The sequence below is a fragment of the Fusarium pseudograminearum genome, chromosome 2 (genome assembly GCF_000303195.2).
Source record: "Fusarium pseudograminearum CS3096 chromosome 2, whole genome shotgun sequence".
NCBI classification, from domain to species: domain Eukaryota; kingdom Fungi; phylum Ascomycota; class Sordariomycetes; order Hypocreales; family Nectriaceae; genus Fusarium; species Fusarium pseudograminearum.
Window position 1 is genome coordinate 575,987 of NC_031952.1, and position 14,637 is coordinate 590,623.

Below are 14,637 nucleotides of genomic sequence, written 5' to 3' on the forward strand. Positions count from 1 at the left end.
CTGGTAATATTGTCCTGCCTAAACCTTGACATGAGGAATGACTATTAAATTTTTTTTTACTTTGCTTGCCCCATGAGGATTCGAGTATATATAGTCACCTTTGTTCCTATTCATTTCATCTTTACTCTTCACATCAACACCACCAACAACCGAAAACCTTTACTCTTCACAATAACGCAAATAACGACTAAAAAAAGACTAAAGAAAGACTAAAGACAGACTAAAGAAAGACTAAAAAAAGACTAAAAACCGACAAGATGGCAAACTACGGATTAGATCCCTTTTCCAAGCTACCATCAGAGATTTGTGTCAACGTTCTCATTTCTATCAACAACACGGCAATGATTTCACAGTTGATCCAAGCCTCCCCGGTCATGCTTGCACAATATTGTGCAAGCAAAATGTACATCATAAAGAAGATTATCGACTATGATGAAGACATGATGCAAGACGCCATGGCGATCGTCCTGTTCCCGCGCGTTTCTTCTCCTAGCCAGGGACTTATATACGAGCGTCCTGCAACCGCTGTACGCGTACATCTTCGCAAATGGTCAAAGTCTCAACTCCCGGACCCTCTCAAGAAATACGACAACCGTCTCGCTGGTAAACTGATTAGTTTACATAGTCGGATCATGATATATCTCGAGGACTATATCACTAAGGCCACCGCGTACTTCCCTCCTCGAGAATACCTTTGTCTACCAGACATCAAAGAGCCGTGGGCTGAGGCATACTCTACGTTTAGAGGTGCCAAGGTGACACGGCGATTCGATTCTGCAAATCTCACGACGTTGGAGAGGAGAAGGTTGTTGAAGGCGTTTCTGATGTACTACTTGACGTCCGAGGCCAACTTCCTTGCCCAAGTTCCCACTGGCATACCACCACGCAAAGTCAGCAAAGCGCAAGAACAAACTCTCACGTGTGTCATCGAATACTTCAGAAGTCTATACGGCGCAATCTTTGCCCATTTCACTGATACTTGGCTCCCAACTATATCATCAGTCACTTCATCATCTGAACCTGGGCTACTATATCCGGATGACTTTTATTTCGACGGTGAAGTCTATGCGAAAGGAATCAAGTTCGCCTATCACGATAGCCCTTACGGATACCACAAATTCTGTCTTGGTTTTGCACTTCTTGGGCCTGATCGTCTCACCGAGTTTCTTCGCCACGACATGTCCAATGCAAACGAGATAAGAGCCCTTAGGGACGAATTGAAATCTCTCTGGAACAGCGATTGCCGGCAACCCTGGAACGGTCGGGAGCTAACAGTTGGACTCTTTTTCAATGCTAGTGACGATTACGATTACAAAGATGGTTGCGAATCATTGATGTACGAAATGTTGTCGCCGACTATGGAGCCGCATACACTCGGTGGTAAAATCGCTTGTCAGCGGGCGTGGGTATTTTTCGATGACAGCCGTTTATACCCTCAAGAGACGACTGAACGACCGAATTTTCCACCCAAGGATTTCCTCGAGTCAAGACGTAATCGAACGAGATGGCAGCGGTACGGCCATGAAAAGCAGAGGAAGATGCGACGATTACAACGTTGGCATGACGGGCTGATCGACGAGGATTGGGATGCACGTTATTTGATATGAAAACATCTGTCAGCAAATGCCGCGACCTGATTGGCCGAGCTTGGGTCACGTGCACAGCTGCTCGGTTGAACAAAACAGCGCACCGTTTCCCCTCATTTAGTTAGAGAATTCAAGGCTCGTTAAATCCTCTTTGGCATGCTCTATTTTGGGAAATCTAGCTGTTGATGACAACATCCGTTTCTCGTTCAAGAGGCTGGACTGTAGTACCAAACCCTACCTGGCAGCAACCACAGCACATTGGGTGGATTGGGGGGCGCCTAAGAGCTGCAGAAGAGACTACTATCTACGCCATCGAGTAAGTAGTCTAAGCTTTAGGATATGAAAATAAATAACCTAAGTCTGATCATAAAGTGCCATATCGTTTTTGTCTCTTATGCTTCCAGTAGGTCATAGCGCTTCAGTGCTGCCTTGAGGCATATAACCTTAATTGGCCCCTTAGAAAGACTGATAAGCCCAATTGATTACTATCAATAAACCCAGGACTGTATTCCTGGAGATCAACTTTTCGAGTGCCCACTAAAGCGAACACGCTCATGGGCGACATGTTCAATGACGCAACAAGGCTTTTGGAGAATTGAGGCGGGGGAGCTGAGAGAACAAGGCGATTTAAGCTTACCCATTGGCGCGGGTCGTTCCTCGATGGAATTGCTCCGATCTCTGTATGATTTGTCATGTTCGTTCTTGTGTTGAACCGTCTTGGCGTGTCTCGGTCAAAGGATCTACCTTGTGCTTGAGGGTAATACTTGTTGATCCATTCGACAAAACCTACAGTAGCCGATAACAACAGGGATTATTTGGAAACAATTGAGCTGAATAATATTCGTAGCGTTATGGATAACGTTATTTGTTTAGTTGTGCTTCTTGTGACGCTTGATGTCAGCTTGAAGTGTCAGCATCAGCATGTAAGCTCTCGCCTTAGGTTGTTGCGTCAGGATTAATTGTTGGGTATAATAGAGTCGGCAGAGCTCATCAGAAAACACCATTCATCATTGTCAAACTTCATTTCAAACTCATACGAATCTCTGATCATATTCTACAAACATGTCTCATCTCAAGTATTCCACATATGAAGGCGCGGGCGAGTACCTCACCAACCTGCTTGGCTACAGTCAAGTCGTCCGAGTTGGCGATCGCATCGAGATCAGTGGACAAGGTTAGTTCTACTACTACTGTAATTAATAAATTGACTAAGTGCTAATTAATTCTTAGGTGGCTGGACGCTCAAGGAAGGCGAACTTGTGTTCCCAGAAACCCAGCTTGAGCAAATTGACCAGGCATTCCACAATGTCGCCACAGCTCTCAAAGCGGGCGGTGGCAAAGGCTGGGAGCAAGTCTACCGAGTCAATTCGTACCACACTGAGATCACACCAGAAGTTGGTCAGAGAATGGCCGAAAATTACAAGAAATGGATGCCAAACCACAAGGTCATTTGGACTGAGCTTGGTGTCGCGCAATTGGGAGTACCTGAAATGAAGGTTGAGATTGAGGTGGTGGCAATTGATGCTGATGCAGCAGCCAAAGCGTGAGAGTTGTGAATCATCACAACAACAAGCGTCAACATAGCATAACAACTTGATCAATAAAAGCAATCACTCCTGCATCATGTTTACACAATTAAAGATACAAATATAATCTGCCTACATCTCTCACGCACATCAACATCAGTGAATGAACTCTGCTTACTAACACAACACAATGCTCCCAATCAAGTTTAGCGTGAGCGAGCGCGAAAAAGGTTCTTTTTTCTCGCGACATCATCGTTTCATCCCACCCACCCAAAGACCTAACAAAGCCAAAATTCACGATGCGCAACAAGCCCAACAAACCAAGACCTCAGCGCAACTCGCGCCCTGCGAGGAACGACAACAGAGATCGTCCATACCAAAATTCGGATTCCTATCGACCTGGCGACAGGCATGATCTCCCACCTCGACCGCCGCCACCTCGCGATGACTTCCGAAACTCGGGAGGCGACTCGTATCGTCCGCGCGTGCCCCAGGGCGATTTCACATTTCGTATGGACAAGCCTGCTGGAATGCCGGAATTCCCTTCTGATTATCGTGGCCCGCCGTCCGATAGAAGAGGTCCCCGTCGCGATGGTGGTAGAGGCCGTGGTCGTGGTAGAGGAGGAAGGCGCTGGCAACCCCCGCCTCACCCCTCCGAGCGCGCTCTAGTGTCAGGCGCGACACAGAACATGCCCGAGGAGCGTCTAGGCGAAGATGGTATTGCCAAGTTCCGCGATGTCGACCAGCTGTCTGACGATGACGAGCTCGATATGGACATCTCTTCCTCCTCAGAGGCTGAAGGCCCTTCCAAGAAGCGTGCCAGAACTACGAACGATGATGACGATGATGATGATGCATCAGGCGATGCGGCACCTAAGTGGTCTAACCCTGATCCATACACAGCTCTCCCCTGCCCCGATGAAAGCACACGCAAGAAGAAGGATATGGTTAAGCTCATCCGAAAAGCCCGTCTCGAGGACCAGACGGGTAAGCTCGCTGCCTCCACGGAAGCTGAGGATTTCATCTCCTTCGATTTTACCGAGGACGAGGATGAGGAGGCTAGTGATGAGGAGGAAGAGGAACAAAAAGATGCGCCACCACCTCCTCCCCGTGGTCCTCCTCCCACCATCGAACAACCGCCGCCACCTCCACCGAACGCACCCTCTGGACCACGAGCCGATATCGACAAGGCGCGGGCGCCTAATGACGATATAATGGAGGCTCGAAGACTGGCAAACGACGGCCTGGGCTCTCGCAAACGTACTGCGGACGACATCATCAAGCCCCCCGATTACGGGCAATTGAAGAAGGCCACTACAAAGCCCTCCAAGGGTTCGCTGCTACCCAGCTGGCAACCCAAGGCCACCGAGGATCCCTGTCCTTGGGACACTGTCGATCATACTGCCACTACTAGCATGGGATTCCGGTAAGTTTGCTATCCTCGCATGCTGCTTGTCACAGTTTCTCGTCGACCCACAATGCTGACCTCTGCAGACTACACAAAGAAGTTATGGACTTTTACGACTACGTTAGACCCCGCGACTTTGAACAGCGCATTCGTGACAACCTCGTCGAGAACCTCCGCAAGGCTATGCGCCGCGATGGACGTAACTTTGCCAGCGCGTCCGTTCATCCTTTCGGTTCGTTCATGTCCGGCCTGTACCTCCCAACAGCAGACATGGACTTGGTCGTCTGCTCAGCAAGCTTCATGCGGGGTGGTCCCCCGACATACCTCGGCGCCAAGAGCTGGCTGTACAAGTTCCAAAAGTTCCTCGTCGCTCAACAAGTTGCTGAGCAGCATTCTATCGAGGTTATCGCCCACGCTAGAATTCCGCTCGTTAAATTTGTTGACAAGCAGACCGGTCTCAAGGTCGACGTTTCATTCGAGAACCTTGGTGGTGTGAACGCAATCGATACTTTCTTGCAGTGGAAGGAGCAGTATCCTGCTATGCCCATCCTCGTCACCGTGATCAAACACTTTCTTCTCATGCGCGGTCTCAATGAACCTGTGAATGGTGGAATCGGTGGCTTCTCTGTTATTTGCTTGGTCGTCAGTATGTTGCAGCTTATGCCACAGGTTCAGAGTAGAAGTCTGGTGCCCGAACACCATCTCGGCGAAATGCTCCTTGAGTTCTTTGAGCTTTACGGCTACGACTTCCATCACGAGCGCAACGCCATTTCTCTTACAAGACCTGTCGGATACGTTCGCAAGGTCAGTTTGCATTTTTAACAACCACGACCAGTGCTAACCTTTACAGTCCACCGTCCACAGTCTGACATACAAGAACTACGACCGTCTCTCCATCATTGATCCCAACAACCCCGCCAACGACATCTCCGGTGGCTCAGCCAACACTCCAGCTATCCTGAACCGCTTCAAGGACGCCTTCAATCTCTTACGTGACAGGATGAGTGACATTGCGCGCAATCCCAACAAGGGCAACATTCTCGAGGTCATTCTCCAGGGCGACTACTCTTCCTTCCGAATGCAGCGGGAGTACCTTCGTCATGTTCATGAGAAACTCATCGGTCCCTGCTAGTCTTGAACATCCTCATCCGTCTCAATCCTTATACCCGTTCGTTGTGCACATTGTTTCATGCTGGAGTTGTTTTCTTTATGGTTACGAAGCATGGATATAGATGGATATGTTACGCGGAACGGGTGGCGACAGCGACACACAGTTGTCTTTTATTTCTTATTGTTTTCTTTCGCGTTTTTTCTTATCATGTGTATAGTAACGCCCCGTCATGATATGGAAAGGGAAGCGAAGCCGGTAGCTTTCGGTGGTTATCTTGTCTTTTTTTTTCTTGCTGGCGTACATACCGGCCTCTCTGGGGAACACAAAACAAAAAAAACACAAGCGGCCCCAACAATTGGACGATTTATCATTTCGACTTGGGACTCTTACTTACTAACCTTTTCTTTTTCTTTTCTTCGCAGTGATGATGCAGTGTGGCTCTACTAATGGTTTTAGGATTGGCTCTTGATGCTCTTCTTTTTCTTCTTCGGTTTATCGCTGTTGAAACGATCGTTGTCCTTTGGATGACACCTTTTCTCACTGCGCACTTTGCTTGATGCAGGGTCGTGGAGAGGAAATTGACAGCTGTGCGAGGTGGTTCCACGCCACGAGTGGATGTTGAGGAGATTCGATGGTTTGAGGTATCTTGGATATAAGTCTATACTACTGGGGTACTGGAATAATATCTGCTTGACGACCGCCGCTAAATCCATCTCTATACAGAATTTTACCCTTACCTAATCAGGAGTGGATATATACTGGCCTTGTCTAATGGCGTTTTCTCAACGTGTCCTTGTCCTCTTTTCTTGACCATTGTGGAAATATTAATATCTAATACTTCCATATACTATGGCCCAACCAGTGATCGATGAGGAGGACTATCCTTCCTGGTTCTATGATGACGATTTCCGAGTAGCTCGCTTTGAAGGAGATCCTCGATCCACGCGTAGCGTTATCCGTCGACTAGACACAACGTTGAGTCTCAGACACGGCCACAAACCTAAGAAATGGGGCTTTGCTATTATACGCACCGCCTACGGCCCTGGATCGGACCAGAAATTCGAGCATGCTCTTGAGATCATAAACAATATCGCCCAGCACTGGGCTGAAAGCGAAGTCGAGGGTCTCAAGTCCCGAATTACCCTGGGTAAAGAAACGGACTTTCGATATAAAGATATCCCTGTCGAGGTTGACACGCGCCCGAACGAGGAATTTGTACGCCGCTATGAGAATGACGTTATGGAGGATCAGAGTCTGGAAAACGCCTCTTTCGCTACGGTGCGCGAATATTTCAAGACCTGGATTGCATCCAAGGGGGGCAGGTCGAACGTTGGGAATACAAGATACGTTGCGTGCATCATGCTCGATGCCGAGACGCTCTTTCAGCTTGCTACTGCGCCTAAAGGTTTTCCTCACGGCTGTGATGTTTACAGCTCCTCATATTGGGTCAAGATGGTGGACGTGGAGGGTAGTCCTGACGAGGCGATTCGTGTACGTGTGCGTGGATCTGACGATTTGATTCAATATTGGTTTACGCGGAACATGATACGAAGCCATGTGTTGACACACAGGAAAGATCGGGAATATCCAGGAGCTCTTTACTTTGGCGACCCGCCGTCATTAGGGTTTGAGGGAATGGAGTGGTCACCGCTTCCCTAGTTTTAGAGGTCTATCATCATAATCCGTTTACCGTAGCATGTCGAGCACATCTTTTCTCGCGGAATATTTGTGTAGTCAGAGACGCTTGTAAACTTGCTGATAACATCTGTGACATACCCTGTTAGTGAGAGTCAAAGCATAGATATATCAGGGATGCCATACAATTGCAGTATTGTCCAGAACTATCCTTGAGGCATGTTTCGTTGTAACCTGCCCACTGGCTTTGCGAGGTGGTGGAGAACCACGATTGGATGTTGAGGAGATCTGATGTTTTGGGATGTCTTGGACTCATCACCAGGATACTGGCTGAATACCACGAGGGCATGCACACATGTACTTTCCCTCATTGACTCGTGTCAAGGTTTTTGGGGTTAATTTCCCAAGGTAATATTTTACCAGACTTGATTGGTCTGGGCCATCTTTATCCTTGGTTATTAATTTGCAAAGTAGGTTTTGTTGGTAGGTCTATCCAGTCTCTTTATCAGGAGTTCCTTGTCGGATAGCAATGACTCTAGCCAAGGCCACACGCCTTGATACAGTAGTCTATATAACAAAGCTTATCTTCAAAGCTGTCTTGTGTGAGGAACACGTCTTGTTTGTGGCCGGAACTTTATATGGCCACTAAAGCTTAAAAATATGAATCACATGATGATGCCCACATTGTCGTATATAAATACGTGCTGACCCCTCTTCACTTCTCTTTTTCCTCTTCTGGTCAACGCAAACAACGACTAATAAAGTTTACTATTGTCAGCAACACGAACAACGACTGACGAGATGTCATCCTCTGGATCAGACCCTTTTGACAAGCTACCCGCGGAGCTCCGTGTCCGCATCCTCGTCTCGACTAACTGCATACTACCCATATTGCAGCTAATTCAAGCCTCCCCAATCATGCTTGAACAATTTCTTGCATATAAGCAATACATTGTACAACGTGTCCTTGATTTCGACAAAGACATGATGCAAGATGCCATGGCAATTATTCTGCTTCCAGATCTCTTTGAAGCCAATGATAATACTCGATCGAGCGCGGGTGCAGTTCTTCGTCTCTGGTTAAACTATCGGCTTCCCAACCCATTCAAGAATAAGTCCAAACACCTGGCCAGTCAGCTGAGCGAATTGACCAGCCGAATGATTTTCTTAGCCGAGGATTACATCACCAAAGCTACTGCCCCCTTCCCGCCCCGCGAGTATCATTGCCTGCCGTCGATTCACCAGCCATCAATCAATGGACACTCTTTATTTAAAGGTGTTCAAATAACGCCGCGATTAGACATCACAAGCCTCAGTTCCCTTGAAATGAAACGGGTTGTCAAAGCTTTTCTAAGGTATGAGTTATCATGCAAGGCCAGCGACCACTTTCTTAAGAGGTATTGGGAGACCATTGAACGAAGGATCAACAAGGCAGAATCAGAAGCCATCCAATGTGTTCATGAATATTGCTGTTCTCTCTATGGTGCACTCTTTGCCCAGTGCTCTGACACCCAACTTCCGACTCGTCCAACCGGGGCTTTGTTGGGAACCGAGGATGAAATACCAGACCAATTTCATTTCGACCCAGACGCCTACGCACATAAATTCGATCAGCTTTTTGGACCCGGACTTAACGGTGGCAAATTCCCCGAACATGCGAACAGTTTTGCAGCTCTTGGCCTCGACCGTCTCGTCGATTTTCTTCGTTACGATGTGAGCAAGGCGGATGACAGGGAGGCCCTCATGACTCGGTTGCAAAACGTCTGGATTCGTGAGCAGAATTATCTCTATTGGGTCGCTGACAGCATCTTCACATCAAATTACGAAAACAGACCAGCAGATTCCTTTTCCGGCATGTACAAGGAGCTTTCTTTACACAACCGCTGCGAGCTCGCACTTGACATTGGCCGACAACGGGCTTGGATCTTCTTCGACGACAGTCGCCTCTACCCGCAAGATAGCGTCGAACGACCAAACTTCCCAACAGACTATTTCATCAAGACAAGTTGTGTTGACGCAGACTGGTTCAGGGACTCCTTGTTCGCAAGAGAAAAGAGACGAAAACGATTGGGCCGTGAAGAGGGGAGAAAGAGGCGATTGCTAAATGCAGGCCTCACATGAAAGTACACATGGTAAGTCATATCTGTCCCACCCCGAGAAGTTGGATTGACTACAGAGGGAAGCTAGGAGGAGTGTCTCTTGCACGACGAGACTGTTTGGGTATTTGCATGTATGGTACACCTAGATTGGAATGAACAAGGTGGGTTTGTAGTTTTATATAATTGAGTAGATCGGTAAGTCTGTAAACACTGACTATTTGTCTACGTCTAGAATCTTGCAAGTAACCTAAACCTATGTACTAAAGTTCGTCTCTTATGACTTGGTAACTAAGCTTTATGTTTACCGTAGGCTGTCATGTGTCCTAGTTTTCTCTTTGAGTAATTTCATCTCATGTGATCATCATTGTGGTTCTTTGACGTTCCATTAACTTCCGCCACTCCTTTTATCTTGCTAACCTTGATATTTGCCAGCAACGCAACACCCACCATGGGCGATGCTCAAGATTGAAGGCAATGGCCATTGTCATGCGTACCTTATCCTTCTACAGATGTGGGAATTGGATAAGGTTTCCATCTTCAATTTCACTTTTTCGAGCATTATGACTCCAATGCTCACACAGGACCTTTTTTTTTTTGCCTTGCCATGCCCTAATATAAGGTTCAGATGGGAATTAAATGCGCTGTTCATTTGCTTATATCTAGCTTTTTTTTTTTCCTCTTCCCTCTACTAATATCAACCCATCAAAAAACCACATCACAACAGCCACCAAACAATAACCATAAGACCAAGGTCTTATCTTCGCCCGGCAAGAGGAATCAATTTCTCTCCAGTCCTGAATGAAACATCGCCGCGTCCTTTCTTCTCGATACCTAAAATAAGAAGCTGAGTCACCGCAACGCTTTAGCGACAGCGTAAATGAATACCGAAAAAACTTCATCTCCTCAGCAAAGCGAACAGCGACCGACAGATAACAATATGGCACTCTCTCAGTCAGATCCTTTCGCCACGCTGCCCGCAGAGCTGCGTCTACATATCATCATGTTGACCAACTGCACAAAGACGATATCACGATTAATCAGAGCATCCCCATCCATGTTGGCACAGTACCTTGGGCACAAGAGATATATCCAACGGCATATCGTCGATTATGACGAGGACATGAAGCAAGATGTCATGGCGATTATTCTGATTCCATTCTTCTATGGAACTGATGAAGAAGAGCCAGATGAAAACACTTTGACGAGCGCACGAACGGTTTTGCAAGAGTGGTCGGCTGGTCAGCTTCCCGATCCTTTCAAGGTCAAGACCGAGCACGAGGCGAGTCAATTGAACCAACTGCACAGCCGAATCTTGCTTTTGGCAGAGGACTACATCACCAAAGCCACCTCTTCATTTCCTCCGAGGGATTATCGTTGTCTGCCGCAGATCAGACGGCCATTATACAACGGGCATCTGATGTTTAAGGGAGTCGAGGTGAAATCGCGTTTCAACTTTGCAGACCTTACGTCCTTTGAAAAGACAAGGGTATTCAAAGCATTCATAAGACACGAGTTGAGATGCAGGATCGGCAGTCTCTTTGATGATTTTAAACACCTGCCAAAGCGTCCTATTAGCGAAGCGGAGTCACAAGGTATCTATTGTGTCAAGGATTACTATAGCTCTGTCTACGGAGCAATCTTTGCACAGTGCAGCGATGCTCAGCTTCCGAGTGACCTGGAGGGGATTTCACTTGAGACTCAGCTAGGATTTCCCGATAATCACCATTTCGATCCAAATACCTACGCACACAAATTGGGACTTTTTGATGACTGGTGGGATCAGTTTCCCGACTTCGCATTATGGTTCACACGATTCGGACTTGATCGTCTCACTGATTTCCTCAGTTACGACATGGCTAAAGAAGATGAAAGACAGTCTCTCAAAGTTGAAGTCCAAGAAGTCTGGTTTGATGGTATTGTGAAACCCAATTTGGGTTGGGATATACCTTTTGCTCCAATTTCAAAGGAGGCAGAGCTGAATAACAATGGTGGTCGTGACTCGAAGCTCTACAAACAGGTCTTTCCCTTCAGCACACGGCTCCGATGGGAAATCGTGCGGCAGCGGGCGTGGGTGTTCTTTGACGACACTCGTCTTTACCCCCAGGAGACCACCGAGCGACCAAATTTCCCTTCGGAAAGCTTCCTTAAGGCGGAATCCATGGAGAAAACCTCCAGTGAAGATTGGCATCGCTGTTGTTACATAATGAGAAGAAACAGACGAGCAAAGTTGGCCTATGAAGAGTGGGCTAGGTCGCAAGCGGTAGATGATCTTGTCTGAAACTATGGTGCGTTCCCAAGAAACGTGGTGCCACCCCCGAAATGTCAAAATGACTATGGCCGAGAGTGGCTTTGGGCGTATAATGATCCTTTTCAACGACTCTAGTACGAACGATATGGTACGCTTGGGGAGCACATCGTGCCGCCAACGTAAGAAACGATCACTCGTACATTTCGTGTACAAACGCTATGCGAGTCCTGGAGTTACCTATATCAGTTGCAAGGCTAGACTTGCACTGCTACTTATACAACCAACTTCTCTTTCTCTCGTTTTAGATGCCACCCTTGTTAACTATATGACGAGGATGCATTTGAGTAGGTAGTGTAAGCTTTAAGATACGAAATAAACAACCTAAGAAGACTGATCATAAACTCAGATTGGAACCTTTCCTACCGTGTCCTTGAATGTCGCGTTGGAGAACCCATCAGATGTGAGCCTTATGGATTGGAACCTAACTGAAACACATTTTATGGTAACATTTTCATTAAATCTTTTATAAGGAAAAATTGTCTGTGAATGTCTAAGAGGAAGTGCTCAGGTGTTCGCCTCATCTGCTCCTTGGCTGTGTTGAAGATGGCTTCAACGAATGTTTTAACTGATGAGAGACATTTCGTTTCATCATGCTCTTATCGTGTCTATCAATTCATAGTATCTATACCGTATCACCGCCTACATGTTGAGGCTGTTCATTGTTTTTGGTCATAGAAAACACCGTGGATGAGGTATTATCTGACAGTTTTATGGACTTGTTTAGCTTGTCAATCTTATCGAGAATTTCAGGGTCCAATGTCGCTTAGTTTGGGAACCTTGATGGACCCTGGATAACCGAGTACAGACTGTCCAATAAAAGATGCGGGATTATTAACAAGAGGTATCTATCTATCATGCAGGCCTTGACACACACTTTTTTCCCATTTTTCCAGAATATCTAGCTTTCATTTCCGGAATACACAAAAGTATAACCTCCAGTCGCGTCTATTTTGTACATATATCTAACTTGCCATGGTAGTGGCTGATTATCTTTGGGGTGATACGAGCAAAGAGGAGAAGAAGTTGATACGAAAACTTGGTGCGTCGATCCCAGGTTTGAGTTTAGTTCTTGCTAATTATTTCTAGATTTCTTTATCCTTGTAAGATAAACTCTACGTTACGTCTTGTTGGAATATGGACTGATCAAGGTAGGCATTTTGTTGCTTCAGCTTTTTCTTTAACCACCTCGGTAAGTTCCTCTATGCACAACTCTGAGAAGTGGCCGACTAACTAGCTCAATAGACAGACAGGCCTTTGCCAATGCATACGTACGTCAATGATCAAACGATACAGAAACGCGTCACTAAATGTGAAATAGGTAGCTGGTTTGAAAGAGGCTCTTGACCTCCACGGCAACCAATACAATGTTCTACTCTCAATGACCTCGGCGGGGTATGCTAGAAACAGCTCAATCAATGTACAAGATACGTCGACTGACAAGCTCATAGAATGCTAGTCGGACAAATACCAAGCAGCATCATCATCCACAAGATCAGACCTCGCATATGGCTTTCTTCCATGGTGGTAACCTGGGCTGGCCTGACCATGGCGAGTGCAGCTTGCAAGACATATTCTCAGCTATGCGCTGTTCGATTCCTCATGGGCCTAGCTGAAGCCAGTACCTACGCTGGATCAATTTATATCATGGGTTCATGGTAGTAAGTATTGCATATCGTCTTGGTAGTACCATGCTGACACCCTTGTAGCAAGTCAGACGAGATCGGCAAGCGAACAGCCATGTTTACAGTCGGCGGCCAGGTCGGTAAGATGTTTGCTGGCGCCATGATGGCAGCTATCCATGAGTCTATGGAAGGTCATGGCGGACTAGCAGGCTGGCAGTGGGTCTTTTTGATCGACGGCATCATCACTCTACCCATTGCCGTGTTTGGCTTCTTTTACTTTCCCGATGTCCCAGAGTACACTGATGCACCATATCTAAACGAAAAGGAACGACAGTTGGCTCTAGATCGACTACCACCCAAAAATGAGGATGGCCATAGCATTCAAGCTTGGAGTCTTATGAAGAGGGTCCTGGGAAATCCCTTAGTGTGAGCCAATACCCAACAGAAACTTTGCTATAGAAACTAACGAGTTGCAGGTACATCTTTTGCGTATTTTCCATCCTTGGCACTGCTTTGCAGTCATATGTAGTCCAGGGACTCATGCTGCTTTACCTGAAATTCCGCAAGGACATCGATGGCTTTACCCAAACCGAAGTCAACACCCTTCCCATCCCAACTCACGCCGTTGGTATCGTCGCCGAATTCTCCATCTCATTTTTCATGGACAGATACAACCAACGCATGTCTCTGGGCTTCATTCTCTGCATCATTCAGATCGCCTGTAGCATCGTCCTTCTGATCCCAAACATGAGTGTACCAGGCAACCTCACAGCACTGTACCTTTCAGCTTCATCATATGGCATAGCCCCTCTGATGTATGGTTGGGCTAGCAATATTCTGGCACGAACTGCAGATGACGCTGCACGAAGTGTGACATTGGCTTCCATGACAGCCGTCGATGGTCTTTGGTGGACGTTCTGGGGCATCGTGCTTTTCCCAGCTGACGATGCTCCGTATTGGAAGAATGGATATATTGCGATGCTTTGTGTCAGTACGGCAATGGCGGGATGGCTCTTTGTTGTTCGATGGGTAAGTTTCATGAGGAAACTAACGTGTGATTTTGCTGACAGGAGTAGGTCGATCGTTACACGGCTGAGAAGTACCCAGCTGGTGAGCATACAAGTGCTTCATCCTTGGTGCCAACTCAGGTCAATTACTCTACCATGAGTCAACCAGAGAAAGACAACAAAACGGCTTAGACAAGTAATATGGACGTTCACAAACAAGCAAGGAAGCAATAGAAACGTAAGCCTCTGGGCTTTAGGACAAATCGATTAACATACTAAAATTGCTCTCCAGTTACATGGTGTAACCAGTCAATCTCATATCTTATGCTTCAACA

General features: G+C 46.8%; 7 protein-coding genes across 7 annotated transcripts; all 7 read left to right on the plus strand.

Moving 5' to 3' along the window:
- Positions 1 to 257: 257 nt before the first annotated feature.
- FPSE_10864 (uncharacterized protein) lies at positions 258 to 1,607 on the plus strand (the record flags this gene model as incomplete). The annotated part of the gene is made up of 1 exon (XM_009263981.1): positions 258 to 1,607. The coding sequence occupies one exon, from the start codon at positions 258 to 260 to the stop codon at positions 1,605 to 1,607; it is 1,350 nt and encodes a 449-aa protein (XP_009262256.1).
- A 1,041-nt stretch (positions 1,608 to 2,648) lies between these two features.
- FPSE_10865 (uncharacterized protein) lies at positions 2,649 to 3,133 on the plus strand (the record flags this gene model as incomplete). Its single annotated transcript, XM_009263982.1, has 2 exons — positions 2,649 to 2,760; positions 2,817 to 3,133. The coding sequence occupies 2 exons, from the start codon at positions 2,649 to 2,651 to the stop codon at positions 3,131 to 3,133; spliced, it is 429 nt and encodes a 142-aa protein (XP_009262257.1).
- Positions 3,134 to 3,411: 278 nt separating this feature from the next.
- FPSE_10866 (uncharacterized protein) lies at positions 3,412 to 5,652 on the plus strand (the record flags this gene model as incomplete). Its single annotated transcript, XM_009263983.1, has 3 exons — positions 3,412 to 4,538; positions 4,607 to 5,324; positions 5,371 to 5,652. 3 exons carry the CDS (start codon positions 3,412 to 3,414, stop codon positions 5,650 to 5,652), a joined length of 2,127 nt encoding a protein of 708 aa, XP_009262258.1.
- Positions 5,653 to 6,480: 828 nt separating this feature from the next.
- Positions 6,481 to 7,290, plus strand: FPSE_10867 (uncharacterized protein; the record flags this gene model as incomplete). The annotated part of the gene is made up of 1 exon (XM_009263984.1): positions 6,481 to 7,290. One exon carries the CDS (start codon positions 6,481 to 6,483, stop codon positions 7,288 to 7,290), a length of 810 nt encoding a protein of 269 aa, XP_009262259.1.
- A 777-nt stretch (positions 7,291 to 8,067) lies between these two features.
- On the plus strand, positions 8,068 to 9,387 carry FPSE_10868 (uncharacterized protein; the record flags this gene model as incomplete). Its single annotated transcript, XM_009263985.1, has 1 exon — positions 8,068 to 9,387. One exon carries the CDS (start codon positions 8,068 to 8,070, stop codon positions 9,385 to 9,387), a length of 1,320 nt encoding a protein of 439 aa, XP_009262260.1.
- Positions 9,388 to 10,302: 915 nt separating this feature from the next.
- On the plus strand, positions 10,303 to 11,643 carry FPSE_10869 (uncharacterized protein; the record flags this gene model as incomplete). Its single annotated transcript, XM_009263986.1, has 1 exon — positions 10,303 to 11,643. One exon carries the CDS (start codon positions 10,303 to 10,305, stop codon positions 11,641 to 11,643), a length of 1,341 nt encoding a protein of 446 aa, XP_009262261.1.
- A 1,002-nt stretch (positions 11,644 to 12,645) lies between these two features.
- Positions 12,646 to 14,494, plus strand: FPSE_10870 (uncharacterized protein; the record flags this gene model as incomplete). Its single annotated transcript, XM_009263987.1, has 9 exons — positions 12,646 to 12,712; positions 12,760 to 12,773; positions 12,826 to 12,862; positions 12,916 to 12,941; positions 12,992 to 13,065; positions 13,122 to 13,331; positions 13,380 to 13,721; positions 13,772 to 14,324; positions 14,372 to 14,494. 9 exons carry the CDS (start codon positions 12,646 to 12,648, stop codon positions 14,492 to 14,494), a joined length of 1,446 nt encoding a protein of 481 aa, XP_009262262.1.
- Between the last annotated feature and the right edge of the window lie 143 nt (positions 14,495 to 14,637).